Source organism: Callospermophilus lateralis, chromosome 7, assembly GCF_048772815.1.
Source record: "Callospermophilus lateralis isolate mCalLat2 chromosome 7, mCalLat2.hap1, whole genome shotgun sequence".
NCBI classification, from domain to species: domain Eukaryota; kingdom Metazoa; phylum Chordata; class Mammalia; order Rodentia; family Sciuridae; genus Callospermophilus; species Callospermophilus lateralis.
The window spans coordinates 59,044,505-59,069,505 of record NC_135311.1 but is presented as its reverse complement, the minus strand read 5'-3'; the positions used below and the strand labels follow the sequence as shown (position 1 = coordinate 59,069,505).

The window sequence follows — 25,001 nt, the reverse complement described above, 5'->3', positions numbered from 1 at the left end:
TACACTTTCTCCATCAGACATTATAGTCATTTGGGGCCGTGAACTTTACCTCAATGAAAATAACCTCAAACTCTATTTTGACCTCTTCCTTTCACTCAGGCTGCTTGTTAAAGGTTATAAACTGGCTCTTTACTGGCCCTTCCAAATCATCATATCCAGAACCTAGTTCACAAGCTTCCTCTAGGCCTTCCTCGAACTTATGATTGATTATCAGTGAGTCAGTGAGCTGGATGTTTCAGTTTTACTCACTGTGACCACCATTCATATCTTTGCTATTCTCCTTAAAAGCTGGGCAGTTCTCGCCCTTGTTCCTTGCTGTCACTGTAAGAAGAAGTCCTGTCTCATATTTCCTAGAAAACACATAAGCTATGACCTGAAATCTCCCATGTCTTCTCACTGTCCAAAGTAGATACCCACTGGATCTGTACCTACTCTGTCATCCTTCCTTATTAATACAATTTAAAGACTCTCCCACTATCAGATGCCAGCATCTCCACATGAACTCTAGAATCCTCCCCTCTTACTTGGTAGGGATTTTCCTCCCTAGGTTACATCTTCACTTCTCTATTATTAGCTATTGCCTCTAAATTGGACATTTCCTATAAGGCCATACATATATGTATAGTACCTCCCATCTTTAAACAATTCCAGTATTTGCTTCCAATTCCAATTCCTGTATTTGCTTCAGGGTCTTGCTTTGGAGCTAGGTATAAGATGAACTGAGTGAACCACCAATTGACAAAATTTAAGGAGTTCCTTCTCCTCAGCATAGTGCAAGAGCCCATAGTGCAAGGCCTTACTGGCCTCACTGGCCTCACCCTAGTTGTGGCACTGCCAAGCTTGATTTCTTATCAGAATTCAACAGACAACCACGTTCTGTACATAAAATCCTCTGGGTCAGCTTCCACTACTCCATACTTTCTGCATTTCCACTTGTTTAGATGATGTTTCTTGAACCTTCATCACTCCTTTTTCTTATATTCTCTCTTCTCAAATGGCCTAAAAATAGAGCTTTAAAACCTGGCTTAATCTTTGAATCTGCTGTTTCCAATTATCTCAACATCCACTCAATTTACATGTTCTGTGAATCCACCCACTGAAATCCTCTCTTAGATACTTCTTAATTCCATTCATAAGTTCCTTATCTAAGGGTAGCAAAAGCAATCAATACACACAGATTACTTTATGGTTGGCAGGCATAATGCTCCAGATTTCCATATATTATTCCATGTAAAACACAAAACTCCTGAAAGTTAATATTACAATCAACCAAATTGCCAAGAGGTGGAAAAGCCAGTATTTAAATTTAATTATTTCAGACCCCAAAGCTTTCCTTGCTATAGACCACTGGTTTGGGGTCAAGAGAAAGCCAAGACAAATGGGCCAATGATAGTCTAAAACATCACCACCAAAGATCATGGAGTAACTAAAATGAAGTGGGGGGGGGTAAAGGAACAGAGACCAACGGTAGTCTTGACCAGTTTCACAGATTCAGCCCCTAGATTATCTTTTCCATTCTACTCTTTTCTTTCCCCTTTCCATTAAAATATTTGCTAACCACTTTCTGCTACACTAGGCACTATTTGACTTTGTTCCAATTATTTGTTTGCCTCCTCTACTCTTTCAGTTCAGGGACCACATCTGAGTCAACCATCTAGCCTAATGATTGATTCATAAGAGAAATCTGATATATGTGTTTTTTTGCTTTTACCTGCCTATTTCATTTATTTAGCATTCCTATAACATATATCATATTCTAAATGATTAAATTTTTTATTGTTCTTATTTCCACAATAGAGAGTCAGCTCATTGTGGGAAAGATACCCAAATATTCCTCTTTTTATTTTTTGGGGGGGCATGGAAAAAGCTTCTATAGTGACAAACACTGTCTTGGAAAGAGCAGGCACATGGTTAATTTCTTTTGATTGACTGGACTATTTGATTTCCTTGGCTGCTCTTGTTAGACAATTTTCACCTTGGCTATGCTTGTAGAATTCAGGCAGAATAAAAGTAAGGATCTGATTTTCTTCCCACCATGTTAAGCATAAACTTAGGCTCTCCATGTTAAATAGAAAGGGTGGATGTCAATAATAGCATTTACAGACTCTTTTTGTTTTACTTGTATTCTATGGAGAGTTTCATTTCCATTTCCTAAACTGACCAACTAATCAATTCAGAATTAAAAATTGTGCAAGCACTTCACCTTGATTTGCTTATTTCTCTGCAATAATTCCATCTATTTAAGACTCTGATCTCCTTGAAGATTTGATTTCATTTTATCTGGAAGAGATCTCCTCAAGGAGATCAGTGTTCTTGAAGTAAATATATGGGGATTGTTTTAAAATTCTCTGTTGGATTCCCCAATGCTGCACTTTGATTTGCTTATTTATATTCAATGATACCATCCACTTAAGACTACAAACTCCTTGAAGGAATAGATCATCCTTTAATCTGATTTGGACCATAATCATCATAATTCTATGCACATTTGGGTGCTTAATACTTCTTGATAATTATGAGACAGTGAAAAAAGTAGAAAGATGACTGAAATATTTTACATATACTACTAAGTGAAAGAAATAAAATGCTGAATGATGCCATTAAGTGAGAAACATTTATAAAAAAGGGTTAAGTAAGTCTCTTTCATAAAATCCCTATTTGCTGCATTCAAAGCATAAATAAAAACACATAGAAATCCTATAGTAAATTATACTACTTGTGAAAACAATATTATTAAAATATAAGTGAATAAAGAAAAATATTTTAATTAACAAAATAAATCAAATGGAAAAGATTTCCTAAATAGAGCTTTAAAAGTAAGTCTATGTGTGTTTGACTGCCATGACTAATTATGTATCCATGTAATGTGTGTTCAATTTGGGCTTATTTAAATAGCAGAAATGCTCATTAGCTGCAGTATATCTGTGAAGCTTCAGTAAACAGTTTAATGGTTTTTATGTTTAACCAATTTCATAAGTTCCTGTAATTTTAGCTTTAGCAGCTCATTAATGTTATTTTTTGATATCCATCATACAGCTTTTTTTTTCCCCTTGTCAATCGTTGGTAGGCACACTTCAGTGCAAACTTAAAGCACATAGTAGAATTGTATTTAAACAATTTTAGTATATAAGTAAATGTGTGATTCTAAATATAACTTCTTTATCTAGAGAGCTAGTTGTATTTTCATGTAGTCAAGATATCTTTGGTATTGGAAAAGCTACACTCAACAGGGGTAACGATGATGATGATGATGATGATGATGATGTTGTTGTTGATTATAGGACATACATAGACAGTTTCTACATAAGCCTGTGGCTGGTTCTGTGATAGGCACTATATATATTATCTTTTTGGAGACTCACAGAATAGACATCATCTCAATTTAATAGTTGAGGACTATGCCCAGGTCACACTCTCAGGATTTGAGGCTAACTACAAATCAGTTGCACATGTCTAGACCAGAAGTACCTGGAGATTTTCAGGGGCACTTGGAGATATATCCCTAGACCTCAGGATATTAGATACAGTAACAAAGATGGGTAAAGTTCTGGAGAAAGAATGCAAATACAGATGAAAGCAGAATCAACCACTGTTTTTAAAGTGGCAGCAAGCACAACCTGAACAAAAGCTCAAGAAAGATTCATCAAAGGTACATGAGAATCAAAACATTTAAGAGAAATATAAGGCAGGCTGATAACTAGATTTGGTATTCTGGAGCTCAATGTCCAGTTATAAATGGGTTAAATAGTAAGGGAAAAAGACAAGATATTAAGGACAAGGAATCTGGAAAACATATAGGATAGGGCATTACAAGGCTATTCTTTCTAGGAGTTTAATAATGACTGCATATAAAAAAATTGAAGGCATTAGCTACCATTCATTCATTCAATTAGCAATTCTTTTCTAATAATTTTTGTCTTAATCATGTTGTAGGCATTGTAGTAAACACAGATCAGGGATCTGTCCTTGTGAAATGTATTCACAAGGATATATTCAGCTGTTAAAATACAGAAAATAAAATATAAAACAAGTAAGTGAAACACATTATGGTGAAAATGGCTATGAAGAGGGTTACATGACAAAGACTGTTATCAGATGAGCTGGATAAGAAGCAGGAGTGGTGCATGAGATACTACAGGAATGGAGGCCCCAAGGAGTCTCTTCAATGAGATGACATCACAACTGACACATGGAGGGTGAAAATGAGCCAGTCAAGTGAAGATGACCTAAAGGCAGAACACTCCGGGAAGAGGGAATAGATGCAAGGGACTTACAAGAATGGCACTTAAAGATTCATGTGGATGGAGGAAAACAAGCAAGTTAAGAGGGGAGTCTGAGAAATGGGCTGCAGCCAGACCAATTCCTCTGTGGAAGCAGGAGAAAGACTGGGGGCTCTGGAACAAAAGAATGAAATATATAATTTCGGTTTCTAAGCTGATTCTGTAGGATCATACAAAAGTGAGAGTAGAAACAAGATGACTGTCACAAGAGGCTGTTTTCAATGCAGGTGGCAGTGTCCAGCATCTGCCCACTCCCATACAGAGAAAGGGGCTTGCTAGCCTTCAAATAATACTTCACATTAATACCACTTGCACACACTGTTGTCTTTACTGTGAATTTTCTGTAGGGGCATTTAGAATAGAAGTTATTTTCATTCTTCTCATGCAAGCATTTATTCATCTATTCATTTATTCATTCATCCATTCAGTGAATACTGAGTTAAGGTCTGGACTTAATTTGGATTAAAATACAAACTACCTTGCAGTAGTACCATCAATATATTGTAGAATACATAACATATACAGAATGAAATAGAAGAGCAGGAGTGAAAAAGGAGAAACATATTTAAACGCATGTTCCATACGTATATGAAAAGAAGTATATTTAATCTGCATGCCTTTTAGATTTCCAGTATCCACCAACTTTGTAATAAAATTCATATACTTTAGTCTAACATTCAAGACACTTATTGAATTAGTAATTGTCTATAAATCCTCACTCTACTAACTCCAGTTGTATACTGTATTCAGACTGTTTCCTATAACTTGGATAAGCTTTCCCTGTCCCTGTTCTCCTAAGCAGACTCCACCTCTATTACAAATGCCACTGCTTCTAAAAACCTTTTTTTGAGTCTTGCAGCAGGAAGTCATCTCTCTAACCTGTGCGTAATACCAGCAGTTTATCTCTTACTTCTTGAGTCACTTACTACCTATGGCAATTTGACTTACACATTTTTTTCTCCTGTATTAGATTGTAAGTTCCTGCATACAGGTACAATATTACTGTGTACTTTGGAGAACCTTACAGAATCTTGCATACTTAATAAATACAGAATAAAAGAATAGGAAGTCAGGTCCCATAAGCAAGTGGGAGGGGAGATTAGGGGAGTGTCAAAAATAAATTGAAGCATAATACTACCATCATGAGAGAAAAAATTTACATATTAAAGCATGAGAGTTAATGCAATGATTCTAGTGATACAGAAGTTCATTTGGAGGCAAAATACAAACAGAAGGGGAAATACTGGTTCTTATTAAACCAAGCCACTTGCCAATATACTTTGCAGAGGACTTGAAAAAACATTGTATATATGCAAAAGACATATTATATGGTATATGTTAGACACTCTTTCATATACTTGTAGAAGAAAAATACTTATGTAATTAAATGTTCTTTTAAAACCCTTTAAAGAGTATTATAATATTTTAAGTATGGCTATCATAAAAATATAGGATGATGCTGGATAGAACTGACCAACAGTTTTGGCATGGCCCCTGAATTTATGCTACAGTCAATATGGGTTTCTTACTCCAACAATTCCATGTACTGTACTTACATTGGGTAGCTTCCATAATTGGAGGCAGATATTAAATACAAGTCAGTGTAATTTTCCAAGTAATACAATAACATTTATGCAGGTAAATGTCTAATTTAATCCAAGACTGATTTAGATCACATATGTTGTCCTTTCTATATTGTCCTTTGGGCCAAGAACACAAATGCAAAATAACTAACATAAAATCTCAATCTGCTTACAAAATACATATTATTAAGACCATTATTATGTAATCTATATCTTTATGGTTTAAATTTTACATTTTGATTTTACATATCATACCAGCTTTGTGTAGTTTAACATTTCACAAGAATATTAGGTCTAACACAAACTTTTATTACACTATTAGATAACTAATATTTAAAAGACAAATATAATAAGCCAGAGTCAATAAAACTCAGGGCATCTATTGCACTCACTATATGTTGAGTACGTTGGCTATGTTTTATGATTTTTGCTCTCTGAAACAATTATGTTATTTTTCCATTTTCTGCCTTCTCTCCCCAACAAAACTTGTTACATGCCACTGCTCTACTTCTTGTATGTAATCTTTGATTTGATGGAAAACTACTTTGATTTGATTTATCCACTGTCTCCCTGTAAGAATGCATATGATATCAACCACTAGTGAAACCTGGAAAATAAAGATAAGGAAAGGCTCTGAACAGAGCTATTCACTGGGGAAACAAACCTATTCCTATGCAGTTATTAAAGGGAAGTAAAATAATTACAGAAATATCATGTTGTGCTTCAAATAGATGTCTAAGGCAGTTGTAAGTGATGTGATGTTGATTCCAAATCACTTTCAACACTGTTATCAGTTTGACCTCCCTCCTCATCACTTCTACCCTTTAAAGTAATTCCAAAGAAAAACTATACAAGGATTCCATTATTTTGGATGGTTATTCTGCAGAAATGCCGGCACTTGCATTAGATTCCACCACTTCATCTTCTCTCTGCACAGAATATTTTATAATAGAAAGACAATGAATCTTTCAGCTAGAAAAGAAATCTTTTTCATAATAAGGGCAATTTTTAAGAAAACATGTTCAGTTTTATTTTTGGAATCCTGAAAATGCTTTTTGCTCAAAATATAATTAACAGAAAAACAATGTACATAATAGACTAAAAAGGGGGTTATTCTCATCACTGGGCAACCAAATCAGAGGATATATAAATATTCTATTAGTCAGGCATTATAAAATTAAACATCAGCATGAGGAGCCAAATGTATTAATAAAAGGGGAATAAAACTGCCCTGTATGGCAGTCTTCAAAACATTTCTCCCTAACAAACATAATATAGTAGATGAGATGTTTCTGGAATTCCAGAATATATACCATATAAATTCCTTTATCATACTTTTATAAGGTGTTATAATAACATTCATTCATTCATTCACTCATTCAATAGCCTCTTTTCTAGACAATAGGAAATGACAGTGAAAATGATATTGACTAATTCCCACTGTCTGCTTTCAATCATTCTCTATGTGTCCTCATTCTGACTCAACTGTTGAGTAGATTAGCAAATATAAATGCAACACATCACCATTTCCCTGAGATCCGTTCTACCTGCTGCATTTGTGAGTTCTGTCAACATTATAGACATCTGTTTGCCTCCCAAATTAGATATCCTACTTCAAACCTCTATCTAGCAGATAACCAAATCCTAACTATCTGACTAAAGAAATATATTTTCATTCCGAATTTTCTTCTAAGTTCTCACTTTGTTCACTTTAGCCAGGAAAACTTCTCAAAAAATTCCCTTTAACTGGTTTCTTTGATACCATTGTCTTAACTCCAGGCCATCTTCTCTTCAACATTACTGCCACCATATAGCAGCATGCTTATTTTATCCCTGATGCTTCCTTCTTTTTGGAAAAAAAAAAAATCATTGGTTTAAGTTCTGTGATGTCTCTTGGTATCTTTCTTACCTTTTCTCAAAAGCTAAAGTTAGTGATTCTAATTAATTAATCTCGAAGAAATTAGGCATGTATAATAACCCTGCTCTGTCAAGCCTATGACTTGAGAATCACTCCTGTGGGCAAGGGTTCTCTTTCTTTACTTATAGTGAAAATGTTACTGGAGGAGCTTCCTCTCAGGGGAACAACTGTTGGATCATACCCTGTGATTGAGTAACTTTACCTAATTCAGGTACTCAGTATTAGAAAATGTACTTACTTACTAACATGAACATTCCTAAAAGGTAATCCCTTGGTTTCTAACCCCCCTCTAATTGGAGAATATTACAAATAGTTCAGAATCCAAACACAGAGAGAGGAATATTGAGCATCTGGCAGAACTACCTCATTCAAGATAAAGTTCTCTCCAATATTCAAACCTTGTAATTTGTCATATGTCTATAAAATAAAACTGAAAGTCCTAATATAGCACATAATCCTTTCACTGAAATGGAATGTGTAGCCAAACTCCCTGTCATCTTGTCCCTGACCACTCCCCATCCTTATATAACCACACCATTTGCTCTAGCCAATCATGTTCTCCCACTTCCTGGTCATAGGAGGCCATTTTGCCACGCAGTTGAATGTGCTGTTCCTGTCAACAGGGAAACTTCTACTTAAGCTCTAAAGTCCAGTCCAAATGTGATCTTAAATCAGCACATTCTGTACCAACACACTTATTTGGTTCTCCCATTAGCTTATGGGTCCTTAAGGGGCAAAGACTCTCTTTACTGGTCTCCATTCCCAGTGCCTGGACAGGGTTTCTAGTATAGCTGTACTTCAAGAAGTACTTAGAGTATAGCTGTACTTCATTGCAAGAACAATGAGAGAACAAATAGTAGAAATCATAAAATATAAACTTCTATTGTAGAGATAAAAATGGAAAATTCATACTTTTATAGGAGGATGAGAACATGCATGCAGTAAGTAGGCTGACGATAACTTTCTAAAGACATTTTTTTTACAGCTTTTTAAAATGACTGTAAAATGACTACTTAATCTAACAGTGTAGTGTTAAGAAAATTGCATAATCTTCCTGTGTCTTCCATCCCTTCCACCCCCCTTCCACCTGGAAACTCCTACACATCACTGGGTCTTCAACTCATAACCCACCCACTCTAGGAAGCTTCCTCGAACCCTCAGACTCTGTTCTGTGCCTCCCTAGGACTCTCAGCTACTTCCAGCACAATTCACCATAACTGTGAGTCTTCTCTTTTCAACTGTGTATTCCTGGAGGAAAGACCTGCATTTTCATTTCCACTGCTCTGTCCCAGCTCCCTACTCAGAGCCTGGATTAGCAGGCCCATCCAAAGTTACTAAGTGAACACACTTGAAATGAGGGAACTAGAGAATATGATCTCCTGGGTCCTTTCCAGCATATTTGGAAATATAAATAAGGAAACCCCCAAGGTAAGTTATTGTATCATATATTTCCTATATACTGTAGTGTACTGACTACTTTCTTTTCAATTCTATCTCATCCATTCTCAATTATATTAATCATTAGTCTCTTCCTCTTAGTTTTTACCTATTAGTCAAAAAGGTATTTTACCTAGCAAATCAGGAAAGTAGTCCTTACTTCATCCTTTAAATTTTGTTGCCAATATTTCTACTTATACACAACAGTAAAAATTTGGTCAGTTACAACAGTTTGCTCCATCTCTTCCCCCTTCCCCTTTATTTTGCTAAGGAAGAAGAGGAATTATGTAAACTGGAGGCCAAAAAAGAGTAAATAGTTATTCAAAGAAAACTTCACTGAATCTCTAAATGTCACGGTAGCCTCTGGAAGAGATGTTTTATTGTTTGAAATATAAAACAGGCTGGTAGCAACAACAACTGATAAAAATAAATAAAGTCCCCCAATTGAGTAGGCTACTAAAATGTCTTAGTGTTGTTCATTCCACTAGTGAGTTACTAAGTGACATATTATTAAGTAAACAATACAAACAAAAACAAAAATATACAAATCAAACGTACTGATTTCAGGCCTCTTAAAGAGTAGGTGCCTTTTATCATTGGGTGCTTGACTTACCTTGAGCTTATATTAAAACACTTTTTCTTAAAGCTTTTCCTAACGGTTAATAATTAAAAAAAAGAAATGAACACATTTGAAAAGTCCCTGAAACTCTGCACAGCCAGGGTGTTATGTCCTCCATTTTTTACCAAACTGGCAATTTCCATTTCTGACTTAGGACAGAAGAAGGCCAATTAACCCACAGCCTGCACCTTTTCTCAGTGTGGGGGAAAGTGAATCAAGGCTATAATCGAAGTTGATATTGACAGAATGCTTGATTTACCCCATGAGGCTTTCAGAAACTTTTCTGAGAGTTTTCTAATAAGAGGGATTGATGAGTGATTTTAAAACCTTTCTCTCCCTGTGTCACCCATACACCCTTATGCAACTAATTGCAATTAATGCTATCAAAGGAGTTGATTACCAAGGGTGGCATTAAAATCCAGAAAGATCAGGGTTTTGTGTTTTCTTATTCTCTCTCATACCAAGTAAGATGAGCAGAAACACAACATAGGCATTAGGTGAAGTGCATGAATTCTTTCCTTGGAGAGAGGCATGCCTCCTGCTGCAGTCAGAGAGCACCACCGCTCTGTCATTTTCTCCCCTGCACAGCCTCTAAGGCATTTTGCAGAGGAGTCTTGTCACTGGGCTTCCTGTCTCCCAAACACAGGTTTTAACCTCACTTATATCATCTCATACTTTTCAAGTGCTTAATATCCTTGGGAATACTTCTTTCTTTCCTTCTTAAAAATGGATAATAATCTTAGGTTAAACAAAAAATCTGGCCCAGTTCACCATTTTTAAAAGGAAAATGCAAAGTGATTTGAAAATGCTTTATGCTTTAAATACTTGATTTGTAGAAACTCAAAAGGGTATTTCTAATAGCTAAAAATTAGTGAAGAAAAAAACTCTACTCAATAGCATGAGAAGCATCAGAATTGATAATTAAATATACAATAATTACACACAGTGCAAACTTTCTTTCTTCAAATAAAATCAACCAAATATATTAAACATTTTCTCATTTAAAATTATAAATGTAAGAACATCTGCTTCACTTATATACAAAGACAAGTTGACAGAGCCTCCAAGGCCCCTGATGAAGTCCTCACTTTTAAATGCTTTTATCTATAGATAATATTCATGGAATTATAAGGGTGTAATCTAATTCATTGAAATTATTCAAATATCATTTATTACACAATAATAACATCTAAAATGTAAGAGATGCTTACTGTGTGCTAGGCCTATATATAAACATTTCACATATATTATTAATTCACTTATTCTTAAAACAACTCCAGGAAGCAGATACTATAATCATTCCCCTTAAGCCCTGAGGAGAAGACCATGAAGTACAAAGAAACTCAGTAACTCCCTAGGAAGATAAAGTTGAGAAGGAAGAAAGCCAGGTTTCCAGCTGAGCAGCCTGGCTCCACGCTCCTGCTTTGAGCTGATACACCAGACGGATTCCAATTAGTGTAATATTCACTGAATTACAAAGAATGCAACAATCTATGCCAAAACAAGGAAAAAAACAGTAGCAATAGTATAATAGAATTATTTTTCTAACTTTTACATTTTCTAAAAAAATAAAGGTTGTTGTAAAACTAACAATTAGCTTGAATAAAGGTAATATTCTAAACTGAATCAAGTCAGACACAAATATATTTGTGCATCTATTGTACATTAATATGTTAGTTGCCATTGTGATTCCAACACACTACAAAGGCATATTCCTTGCCCTCTTGGGGTTTATAGTTTAATTTGTAGATAAATTGTAATAGGTCCTAGAAGATTGAAGGATGTAAATCTTTTCAAAGGAGACCTTTTTAAAGAACGAGAGGATGGCTGTGATGCAGCATTTGGAAAAGGTGCCGAGATTATGGCATTGGCTAAAGGGTATTCTTCAGTTGTCTGAAAATCATTCAAAGAACCATAAATTATGTCTTCTAACTTCCTGGGAGTGTGAGGACAAGGCCAACTTAATGCCTCATTGGAAAAATGAAGCATGAGGTTAGTGAAGATGGGCAAGTCTACCCCTTATCAATTCAAAACTAATAAAAAAGGTATACACACTGGCAGTGTGGTTCCAAACAAATAAACGGGAGAGTCAACTATAAAGATAAGTAAGATGTCTCTTAAAAGTTGACATTTTTTAAACAAAAAGAGACAAAATTTAAAATTAAAAAAAAACAGCATTCAGATGTAACAGGAGAAATTGCCTCTGGGGTAAAGAAAGAAGAAAAGAAAACAGGATAGATAGGTACAATCTTCTAGTGGAGGAGGATATTTCTGGATTAAAAGTAAAAGAAGTAATCTGTGCTCAATTTTCTGATAGCCTTTAAAATTAATGTAGAACAATTTAATGTGATTTGAAATTTTACATAGAGGGAATAGAGGAGAATTTTTAAAGATAGAACTACTTTCAGTTTTCCACAGAAAAGATATTAAATAAGGCTGGCATTATTATCTCAATTGAATTAGAAAACTGAAAACCATGGCCTTCATTATTTGAGACAGTAGTAAATGAAAGATTCAATTAAAGTGTGCACAAAAGCACACAAGCACAGGGTATGAAATACATAGTATTTTGTTCCTATTTTCCACTCACTGCTACATTCCCAAACAGAAAACAATAAGTAAATAAAAATACAGAATTAGGAAAAACAGTGATGATTATAATTGCTGTTAGCCCTAGTAGCAATTAAATAATTTGCTACTCTAATACAAGGATATTCTCTGATTTTATTTTATAAATTTGATATATTTAACATTTATATAAGTAGTTGAAGCACTTTTATTTTTATTATAGGAAATATTTAATACAGATTGACTTGGTGCATCATTCTAAATTAAGTCAGTATAGGTTCTCCATTGTGAAAAGCCCAATTCAGAGTCTGGCAAATGCCCTGAAATATATCAGAGGAAAACGTTTAGATTAAAAATTTAATTTCCCGACTTGGATTACCTTTTCAAATACACATTATTGATATAATTGATATTCTAAAAGTATTTCTATTTAAAATATTATTGTAATCTGATATTGCTGAGAGTAAAAATTATCACTGTACTTTATATGTGCTCTGTCATTTATTTCATTTCTTGAATTCTTCAATATATATTTATATAAGCATTCATCAAAAATTTCCAAGTTAGAACTATGGAATCTACCCTGCACTGCATACTGGGAGGAAAAGTTCAAAAGAGAACAGTGCAAAATAAAGATAAATATATATTATACATAAGGCCATTCATTGAGTTTCATCAATGTTAAAAAGAGCTTTATTCTATAGTTTAATGTAATATTGGTGGGTAAAAAGAAAAACTGAAAATTTAGAAATCTAGGACTGTAATAACACTTTGAATTAAGACCATGGGAAGAATTACGGCACCATGTACAGTAACAGCAAAGTTGAGAGTAGATCTGCTTTAGGGAAACCTGATAAGGATAGCATTCCTTACTTTGCGTATCTCTCTCAATGAATTCTTCTCTTCATAAAGCAATTAGTAGTTTATAGGTCTGCTCCATTCCCCATCTGTGTAGTTCTCAAGTACAGGAAATGACTCATTCATCTTTGTACTCTTCAGAATACAATTTAGCTTCTGGCATTTACCAGATACTCACTAAGTATTTATTGCATACATAAACATAAATATGAGACAAAAAGAGGTTTTCAGAGACATGAAGAACTAGATTTCAGAGACAGTGTACACAGAAGTGAAATCATGACTACTGTAAGTCTAGCCACCAAACTGGTACTCAAAATAATTTATTAATATGTTTCTTTCTTTCTTTTATTTTGGTACCAGGGTTTGAACCCAGAACTGCTTAACCACTGAGCCATACCCCCAATCTTTCTATTTTTTTTTTATTTTGAAGGAGATTATTGCTAAATTGCTTAGGCTGGCTTTGAACCTGGGATCCTCCTTTATTACCACATCTGGATCATTAACATGTTTTGAGGAATGATTACAACAAATATCTGAATGAATGAACGACACAGTCGGCTCACTGAATGAATAGTATATTTGGAAGAAAAAAAATGGCTAATGCCTGAACTTTGCGAAGAACTAAAAAGTAATAGTTGGAAAAGGGACAGCAGCCAGTGATGGGCTTAGAAGTGAACAGCTAAAAGAAAAAGCTGGGAAATGGAGTGTGATAATAATAATGTGTTACAATTTGATTTTCAAAGCACTTCACATTACTTAATTTTAATCTGACAAGTCCTAAGAGGTAGGGAGAGAAGGTTTCATTATGCTATATTTGTTTTTGTTGTTGTTGTTGTGTTTGTTTTTTATATATAGAGAAACTGAGCTACTGAAAGATGAAGTGATTGGAGAAGAGCATTTAAAACAGAAAGAAATATTTAACATTGTCAAATGCAGAAAAGTGAATAAGGAGTGAAAAGATATCACTGTCTTTGGCCATCAATTCATTAGAGTCTGTGCAAAGTGAGGTTGGAAGAAGAAAGACAGGGAGTAGAAAAGAAGAACTGGCATTTTAAGGGAGAGTTAGAGACAAATATATTAAAATAGATATCACATGTGTAATAATCACATAGGCATTATATAGAAGTCTTGCCACATGGGTATTAAGAGGGGACAGTATTTGAGGTAGAAGAGGGATAATATGAATATCATCTCATCTTACCTAAATGGATAACTTTCTTACAGCAAACTGTTTTTTCACCATACTTTAAATATGTGTGTGTACGTAAGAGTTTTCTAACTTTGAAATTAGTATTTTAAGATTTTAAATGTCATTTAGTCAAAAATCTTCCTGATCAACTTTAACAAAAACTGCTGCCCCTTCGTTTTTCATTAATGTTTTCCATCTAAAAACAGCTGAGAAGTATATGGATGGGAACAGAAAAGCATGAATGCAATTTAACATTCTAACTCTTCCAGCTCTCCTCTCACTTGGAAAGTAGCCCCCCGTTCATGTAAATACCCGGGGCCCTGGTAAAACAGGGGATTTTTATTTAAGAATCATTTCTCCAGGTGGCTTGTTATTTCAAATCAGGAGGTGGTGCAAAGCACAGTGAAAAACTATGTTTTCCTTGACTTCTCGAAACTCATGTGGGGTAGGAGATAGTACATGTGGAACATTGGAACATTGGGATAAAATGCACAGACAAGTTCTACAATGGCTTTATCAATAAATAGATCAAATGTTTCTTCTACCTCATATGTAAAGTATTAAATTAAACCTCTAATTCTTCACATATATGAAGTTCTATCAATCTATTTACACATTAAAAACACAAACACATATATAAGCATAAACATCAAAATCTGGGATTACAAAAGCTGTTTTCTGTGTCTGAATTAATAACAGGTTTGTTTAGGGAAAGACACTTTTTCTTTTTATATTATCATTGCCATTTGTGGAACATAAATTTAGATAGGGGAGCCAAATTATTCTTTGATAGTTAACCCATCAACAAAATTGCTAGTTAAACGTGATTTACCATTTTACTTAATTTTTGGTGGTATGTAGAGTAGTAAGAACATTATGAGTTTTTTAAATAATTGAATGCAATTTACACATTGTTCTTTTTTTCCTGTTTGAACTCAGTTAATGAATAAACAAACTACACTGTGACTATGTTTACATAGCATATAAACATTAGATGAAAAGTGACAAATTCAGGCCATCATCCAGCTATTTGAAAACATTTATCTTGATGACACTAAACATCTGGGTGTTTCAAAATACCAAGAAGTGTGTTATCCTACAGATAAAATATCTTAATGACTAGTTCAATTTTTACTTATTTGTTGCATAAAACTGCACATTTTCAGGAATGCATATGTTCCTGTTTCAAACATAATACATACTTTTTGCATGGGTATAGTAGTACATCACAGGAATCCTCAGGTTTCAATATTTTGTTATCATTATTCCTAATGCATCTCTTAGCTAGAAAAACATCTTTATTTCCCTTTCAGAAATGTTGTCATTTGAACAGTGTGAATTAAAAGGCAGAGGATTTGCCAAATCAAAGGGCCTTGGTATTACAACTTTCATCAATGATAGGCCACAAAGGTACTAAATATAAATGTAGAGGAAGTATAACACAATGAACTATTCAACTAAAATGCTATATAAAACATTTTCAATTCCATTGTATTTTTAAGCATTTTGTTCTTCCTTAGCTCATCTGGTTATGCCATCCAGATTAAACAAGGGACTTTGTGAACTTTATAATTTGATAAAGTTGATGTTCTGGTGATGGTTTGGCATGATTATGGTAATAAACATGAATTTTGGTTTTGGTCATTCATTAGATCCTTATTTGTCTGCATCATTGAATATTGGCTGTTCCAACCTCTGCTACATTTTCTTAAATTAGTCCAGTTGAAGAAACAATCATTCCTAAATAGAAAAGAAGGCAAACATCTTTATAAAGTGGAATATGTGTTTTGGCTGTCAGTTTAAAAGAAAGATTAATGTTCTTTTTTCTTTTTACCACTTTAAAAATAATTCTATATGCATGTTAATTAAAACTTTTAAGTATTTTATATCAAGATCGTTTGTACTCCTCACCAGAAGAAGAAAATGGGTGTTTAGGTGAAAATCAATTTCCTGAAAGCTGGAAACTATTGGGGCACTAAAATAACAGGCAATTGCATAGCATTTCATCTCCCAAGCAATGTACCTTTAGGATCACTCAGAACTGAACCAAAGGCACTGATGACCACATCAGCTTTCAGTTGGACTATCTGGTCTTCATCTTCTTTCCATTTTCCAGCTTCATCTTGTTCTGTCCGAACAAATTGCATCGCAACAATTCTTCCACCTTTTACTATAACTTTCCGTGGAGAAAGGAAAGGCAAAAATTCACACTTTTCTTCTTTAGCCAGCTCCATCTAAAACAAAACAAAATGGAGAAAAAAACACTTGAAGATTTTTTAAAAATCTATACAATATTTGACTTTATTTCAAATATACATGCTAACACATATAATATTTAAGTCAACATGAAGCTTTTTCTTGTACCAACACTGAGTTTCCATTATCAGCTATTCACATTTGGCAAATCCCTAAGTCAAGGAGTCTTTGATTGGAACTGGGATGAAAGTTATAGATCATGGCATCTTAAGATATTTGTCACATTCTAGGTTTTGCATGCCCTATTGTAGGTGATATATGAGTTTTCTGCCTATAGTACCCTGGTCTTCTTATGCTTTTATTCCTATAAATTAAGCTTTCTTTTAAATTGTGCCACATTTGAAAATAAATATTCCAATTATTAACAGGTTGTGCATATTGAAGCTGGAAAAAAGTCAATGAAGTGGGTGAGCCAATCTGTGCAAGTACAGATTAGAATAGTATGTAGAAGAAAAGAGAGCTAGAGAAACTGTGGAACTAAGAAATACTTTTAACAAATTCTTCCTTTTATAAAAGTACAAATATTTAAATGTAAATCTGAAGAAAGAGAAACAAGCCCACTCCTCTTGACGAATTTCCATTTCTTCCCTGTGTCTTATAAAATTTGTTCTGCCATAAAATGAGGAATAAGATACTCTGGTTTTTCATATCTATATAAAGATATTCATTTACATAGAATGTTAACATTTATTTATTTGATTATTTTCCACTTTGGGAGGGGGAACAAAGGTCTTTGTCAATGTAATCTGAACTAGTATGTTGACTGTTCTTAAAACATTTTTTTCAAAGTAGAGAAGTGCTATTGAAGATGCTTTTTCTATCCATGTGGAATCCAGGTGGATTCTCAGTAGGACCTCTGATGAGTGAAATTGAGAAGGTACGTGTGTGAGGTGTCAAATCAAGAGTTATGTGAGCTGAATAAAGATGGGAAAACTAAGACATAAAGTAACTTGTTCAATCTTGGACTCATCTTTAAGAAACCTGTCAATACTCAGAGTTACCTAGTTCAGCACACATCAGAATCACCAGGGGGCTTATTAAAAGAGACTGCATGGCGCCACCCACCTCTGGAATTTCTAATTCTGAAGATTTGGGTAAGGCCTGAGAATTTGCATGCCTAACAAATCCTAGCTGATGCTCTGTTTCTGGTCCAGGGGATGCTCTTTTGTGAATCACTGTCTTATTAGACTATAGCTGACTGACTCAAATTTTCAGTAGTCTATACCATGTTTTCTCAATGATAGTAATGTTGCCCCAAAGAGCTATAGCACATAAACAGGTACACAGCAAATCTATGGTATTAAATTTATAAGGGAATTATGATTAGGAAAAAGTACTTTAAAAGACTCCCAAGGTGGGAGAGAATATAAAATAAACAGTTTGGAAACCTTAGTCTATATATTTGCATGACACTATTCAGTCTATGTCTTATTTAGGTTATTTTCAAAGCATTTCCCTTTAAAGTCTTAAAAATTAAACCATGTACATAATTATATATGCATTTCCCTTTTCATCATTAAATTAAGAAATTCATAATAGAAAGAATAACGGATATAGGCTCAAAGATAGAGCAATTGTGGGGCCTATGCAAAGCTCTGGGTTTCATTTGCAGTACCACAGAAAAATAAAAAATAATAATAAAATAATAGATATGCCGGTAGTAACACAAATCAGTGGATCCAAAACTGGTAAGTCCTTAAAGAGGGAGATTATAAGTAAGTGAAATTAAATCAGGTTTCCAACGTGCTTCTACTGCTTCTTTGGGATAGGTTCCTTCTATGTAAGGTGGGGATAACAGTATCTAATTAACTAGTATGTAATGCTATTTAGAATAAGTCAGAAATGTAAAGTGCCTAAAAAAGGATTGATCTATAGAACTCACAAATAAAAGTTATTTATACATAGTTGCTATTCTCTGAATTTACTTTTCCCACAACCATTCAAGTATTCACTGCAGCTTGGCATTGAGACTGTGTTTTCAAAAAAAAAAAGGTAGTTCAATTAAAAAAAAAAAAAGTCTAAATAAATGAAGGACAAAGACAAATCTGAGACCCCTCTTTAATTTTCTATAAAATAAAATTGTATGATTTCTAGAAGGCGAACCATTCTTAAATAATTTGAATTACAAAATAAAAATGGTACCGGTATATAAGATATATGTTCTGTATCTATTCTGTCATATTTGCATAATGTAACACCTTATAACTTATCAATATAAACAAGTTTATTGTGTTTCCAAAATGTCAAGTGATGCTAAATTTTAATGATAATGCCACACTTGATTGAATAACAACATCAAATGTTTACGATTTAAATAAATCAATATACCATGTGTATTTATAATGGTTCTATTTTCTGTGGAGAACATAAAATATAAAACTATGCCACACATTTTTGGAGACTGATTTAGGAACTGGTTTGTACTATTCTAACTTTCTTGTGTACTAATTCTTACTACTTGTTATTATATATAGATAATCTCATACTTTTTGAGAACTTGGTAGTAAATTTTGGAAACAAAAATTAGGTTCAGCTAACATCAAAAACTTTTTTAAGATTTTAAAATAAAAATCATCTCTGATTTAATTCAGGAACATATTCTATTATGGGTTTTGACATTTGAGAACCTAAAACATGTGTAAAGTTACAAACATAAAGAAATAGGATTTTGTCATATGTCCAGCTCACATCATAGTTTTCTAATGTGCTAAGGTTGATAACTTGTATTCAAATATTTAGGTTTCCTACTGACTAACAGGATACAGAGGCAGGGCATTATGAGCACTGGCCCCCACAAAGATGATTCTGAATTTCTGCTTTTGAAAATCTAGAGATGTTCTTTACACTCTGAAACATGTAGGACAAGACTACTGAGCAGCACACATAAATCACTCCACCTTCTGCCATGATTTTGCTACTAAATAACTAGATTTTCCATTTTATATAAGAAATGGGAAAATATTAAAGATAGAAAAATATCACTTAAACATAAATATAATTATTTGGAAAGTATTAATACTATATTGGGGAAAATATTGATATGGTAACATTTATCTTGGAAAACAGAAATATTAGAACAATGAACAATTTGTATGTCAAGTACAATATCTTTTGAATTAGTTGTGGACAACTAGGAATTTACTATCAACATCTAATTAATAATAACAATGAAGAATGATAATGCCACACTTGATTGAAATACAACATCAAATGTTTACGATTTAAATAATCAATATACCATGTGTATTTATAATGGTTCTATTTTCTGTGGAGAACAAAAATATAAAACTATGCCACACATTTTTGGAGACTGATTTAGGAACTGGTTTGTACTATTCTAACTTTCTTGTGTACTAATTCTTACTATCTATTATTATATATAGATAATCTCATACTTTTTGAGAAATTGGTACTAAATTTGGGAAACAAAAATTAGGTTCAGCTAACATCAAAAACTTTTAAGATTTTAAAATAAAATCTTAAGATATAATAACAAGTAGGAATTTACATCAGCATCTATTTAATTAATCTATCTAATGAGATAAAAATTATAATATTGATAATGGGTTTTTAAATGTGTTTTATATGTAAATTTTCATCTTCACATTGAAGATACTTTATAACACCTAGTTTTTAGCTATTAAAATATTTTATTTCAGAGGGATCCAAGATGGCGGGCCAGAGGGAGGCTGCATTCTGTGACACTCTGTGACCCAGGTCTCAACAAGTGGGAACACTGCTTAGAGTTACAGAGGACCCCTCCAATGCTAATCCCGGCCACCGTGCTGAGCAGGGCCCCAATCTCAGCATTAGATCAGGACTCTCAACTGGGACTACTTGCCCACACAGGTCTCAAGGGTACCTTAGTGGAACCACTGGCTGGCATCAGCACCAGCATACAGAATTCCCAGACACCACTCCCATGCAGAACACTCAGTCACTGTCAACACGCAGGAACTCCAGTCACCACTCCCAAGTAGACCCCCATCTACCAGTGGGACTTCCCTGGTTGCCTACATCTTGTGACTCAGCAGCTACTGCCATAGTCCCCTACTCAAGATAGCTTGCCTGCACTAGGGAATCCACAGGCTCTGAAGAAAGCCAACAGCCACAACACTGCACACCACAGACCCATCTCTGACAGGTTCGCACAATGCTATCACCTGTCTCCCCCCACCTGACCCAAAACCCCATCGCTGAGAGCAGCAGCCTTCATCTTGGGTCACCCCCATCATCATCTTTAGTTGGGACAACAACCTGATTGGAACACTGGATAGACAGGTACACATAGTTTCTAATACCCCCAATCTCCAGCAGCAGCTAACTCCGCAGAGTGACTGCCCAATACAAAACAGCCCTCCGTGGCAGGTGCGCAGCCAGCAGAGTGCAACACACAAAAGACCTCTGGACAGAAAGGTTCCTAATTAGGAAGCAGAAAGGGAGAGGGTGAGGGAGATACACATTATAGAGTAATTTAGAGGCAAAAGAAACAATCAGTGAGGTGCACGGAGAGCCTACATTTTTGGAGCAAATTTTTACCATATGCACGTCAGAGCACTAATCTCTTTGATATATAAAGAACTCAAAAATCAAAACACCAAAAAAATAATAATAACCCAATCAATAAATGGGCCAAGGAATTGAACAGACACATCTCAGTAGATGATATCCAATTAATCAACAAATATATGAAAAAATGTTCAACATCTCTATCAATTAGAGAAATGCAAATCAAAGCTACTCTAAGATTTCATCGCACCCCAGTGAGAATGGCGGCTATTAAGAATACAAACAACAGTAAATGTTGGTGAGTATGTGTGGAAAAAGGCACACTCATACTTTGCTGGTGGAACTGCAAACTGGTGCAGCCAGTATGGAAAGTAATATGGAGAATACTTGGGAAACTGTGAATGGAACCACCATTTGACCCAGCTATCCCACTCCTTGATCTATACCCAAAGGACTTAAAAATAGCATACTACAGGGACATTGCCACATTAATGTTTATAGCAGCACAATTCACAGTAGCTGAACTGTGGAACCAAACTAGAAGCCTGTCAGTTGACGAATGGATAAAGAAAATATGGTATATATACACAATGGAATATTATTTAGAAATAAAAATGAATAAAATAATGCCCTTTGCAGGTAAATGGATGAAGTTGAAGAATATAATGGTAAGTGAATTAGCAAATTCCAAAAAACCAAATGTGGAATGTTTTCTCTGATATAAGGAGGTTGATTCATGATGGGGCTGGGGGTTGGAACATTGGAGGATTAGAGGAACACTAGATAGAGCAGAGGGGTAAGAGGGGAAGGGAGGGCACATGGGAGTAGGAGAAGCCATGGAATGAAATAGACATCATTACACTAAGTACATGTATGAAGACAAGAATGGTGTAACACTACTTTGTGTACAACCAGAGATATGAAAAAATCTGCTCTATATGTGTAATATGAATCATAAATATAACAAATTAGAATAAATTAAAAAATAATTAAGTTCAAACCAACTTTGTTATTCCATTGTAACTAAAAGGACAATACAACACATTGAATAAGTATGCCTTTACAGATTTAGTACTCAGCGTCAGGCACTCTGTTTCTTTCTGACCTCACTTGAATACCAGTATATGAGAAAGCATTACAGGTTGGCTATTCCTTGTCTGAAAATTTAAAAACAAAATGCTGAAAAATCCAAAACTTCTGACCACTGACAAGGTGTCAGAAGTGGAAAATTCCATACCCAACCTTATGTGTTATTCTCAAAGTTTTTTTAGACATACTAAAAAAACATTATTTGATATTATCTTCATGCAAAAATGTTGTTTCAAATTACATTCAGGCTACATGAATGAGTTGAATATGAAACATAAACGAATGTCATGTTCAAACCTGGGTCACATCCTCAGGACACTTCATTATGTATATTCAAATGTTCCAGATTTTTAATAAACCCCAAATCTGAAAAGCTTCTGGTCTTAAGCATTTCAGATAAGGGATACTCAAGCTGTAAAAAGAAACAGACTCAGAGACAACAAAGACATATTAAAGAAAGGCAAAGCTTAGCTGAAACCCTAATTTGGCTGAAACTAAATTGCAACTGAATTCTATTTGTTCTCCATTAGTAGGACAACTACAGAACACAGAGCATGAAAGAATGTGACTTATGATTCTAGTGGCTATACATACAACAAGGCAAAATGGAACAGAAATTAATCCAGTCGTTGGTCAAGAGGTTGTCTGACTAGATAAAGGCTGTGCTCAGTGTGAAGAGATGTGTTGAGCTTCCCATTCTAAGTAAGTGCAGAAATACTGTCAAGTCATGAAATATAGGAATTAAGAAATGGCGTTCTGAACCCAATGTTGTTAATGAGTTGATGAAGACTCCGTGAATCTAGAGAAAGTGTTAAGTTTGGAACAAAATGAGTATTACTTTGCAAAGTGGAGAGGAGAGACATAGAACACATTATCTCAGGATAAAAAGTGGAAAACTTAAATATCACTTAACTAAGTTTATTTGCTAAATAGTAAACTCCCTCACAAAAAACAAAGCATGAAAGAATATCTTATTTAACTTTCTATCCCAGGGTCCAGAAGTGATATTCAAATAATCAATAGTTGGTAAGAATAAGCAAATGGACACACATAGGGATGCCAAAAAAATCAGAATATAAACTAGTCCATATGCCCCATGGAGGGGCATCAAGATAGAACACAGCTCAATCTATGTGTGTCTATCAAAATGATTGGCATAGAGTAGACCTTAAACAAAGTTTTATTTACTAGGAAAATGACAAATTATTATGAAATCTGGAGGATATTCAAATTAATGAAAGGACACTCATCTAGCATTAAATTGAATGAAAATCCAACCCGGGGAGATCCAACATGGCAGCGGGCGCGGAGAGATCAAGTCACTGACCTCTTCAGCTGCGCGGGCACAGGGAGTCTTACACCATCTAAATGCTGTTTGCTCAGTATCACTAGAATGCTGAGCTAACGAGGATCTGGGGAGAACAGTCTGCATCTCTCAGAACACACACCAGCCTGGATTGGCTGAATTCAGGCTCCCATTCACCTGCGTCTCGCAGATAAACCGCTGTGACTCAGTGCTAAACAATCCTGCTGAAACAACTGGTCGGCCCTTCTGAACCTGCGGAGGTTAATACCAACTGAGCCTTCATAGGCAGTGGCCATAGGATTGAGACGGGGCTTGGGAGAGCCTGTCAGGACCCACTTGTTGCATCGATCACCCGGCAAAGGGGAACAAACTGTCGCCATTTGCATGGGATACCACCATCGCAGAGAACTTACCTCACCAGAATGCGGTGGAGGAGATAACTTCATAGAAACCATTTGAAACTAGCGGCGGCAGGTGTGTAACCCCCTACTCCTCTCTCTCCACATGGCGGGGAAACCTCAAGGGCCCCTCCCAGCTCTCCCCTGAGCGCAATAGTCAGACCAAGGGAATCAGGAGCTGTGCGGGACCCCTAGCTACTGCTCCCACAAGTGCTGACAACTGAGGTCTCTTGCCCCAGCTATCGGGAGCATGGCTACTGGAGGGCAAGCAAAATATGCTGAGGGTTCTCAGCCCCAAGCTCCACAACCTTAGGGTCTGAGGGAATGGCAAACAAGGAGAGTGTGCCCAGTCGTTCAAGAAAATAGGGCTCCCGGGAGTAGCAGACCTGGCGTGTAGACAGTATTGTGACCATCACTGGTGAGCGGGGCCTGGCTGGAGGAAAAGTGGGGAAGTGACTAGACACAAGACAAGGCCCTAGGCACTCGGGATTGGAGACCCGCCCAGTCGGGGAGGAGTAGCTGCTGCACAATGATTGGTTCCCGCGTATTGAGAGGAGAAGCTTGGCCCGGTGGGCACAGCTCCACCTACTGAAAGAGAAGTTAATCGAACTCTAAGACTGCATTTTTTAATTTTTTTTTATTTGGTTTTTTTTTCATTTTTTAATTTTTTTAATATTTTTATTATTTTTTTTCTTTTAAATTTTATTTTTTTGATTATTTTTTAAATCTTTTTCTTTTTTTATTTTCTAATTTTTCTTTTGTCTTTTCATTTCTTTTCAATCTCCTTATTCCCCTTTCCTTGAATTCTACCTGTTTACTCTCATTCTCTTTAATGACTTATTCCATTCCCTTCTAATACCTTTCCTCCCAAGTATCACGACGCTGTATATGTGTAATTTATTAAATATGTATAGGTCAATGTTCCAAGGCGTTATATAGTGCTACTAAGTCCCTAGCTACCCCCAAATACTCCAGACCATTCTCCTGT

At 35.1% G+C, this 25,001-nt stretch overlaps 1 protein-coding gene across 1 annotated transcript in view; it reads right to left on the bottom strand.

Annotated features, from left to right (window-relative positions):
- Window positions 1-25,001, bottom strand: part of Dpyd (dihydropyrimidine dehydrogenase) — a 798,303-nt gene that overhangs the window by 442,123 nt on the left and 331,179 nt on the right. Inside the window, exon 11 of the mRNA XM_076863439.1 lies at window positions 16,479-16,689. Coding sequence (XP_076719554.1) covers window positions 16,479-16,689 — 211 coding nt within the window. The remainder of the gene's footprint in view (window positions 1-16,478; window positions 16,690-25,001) is intronic.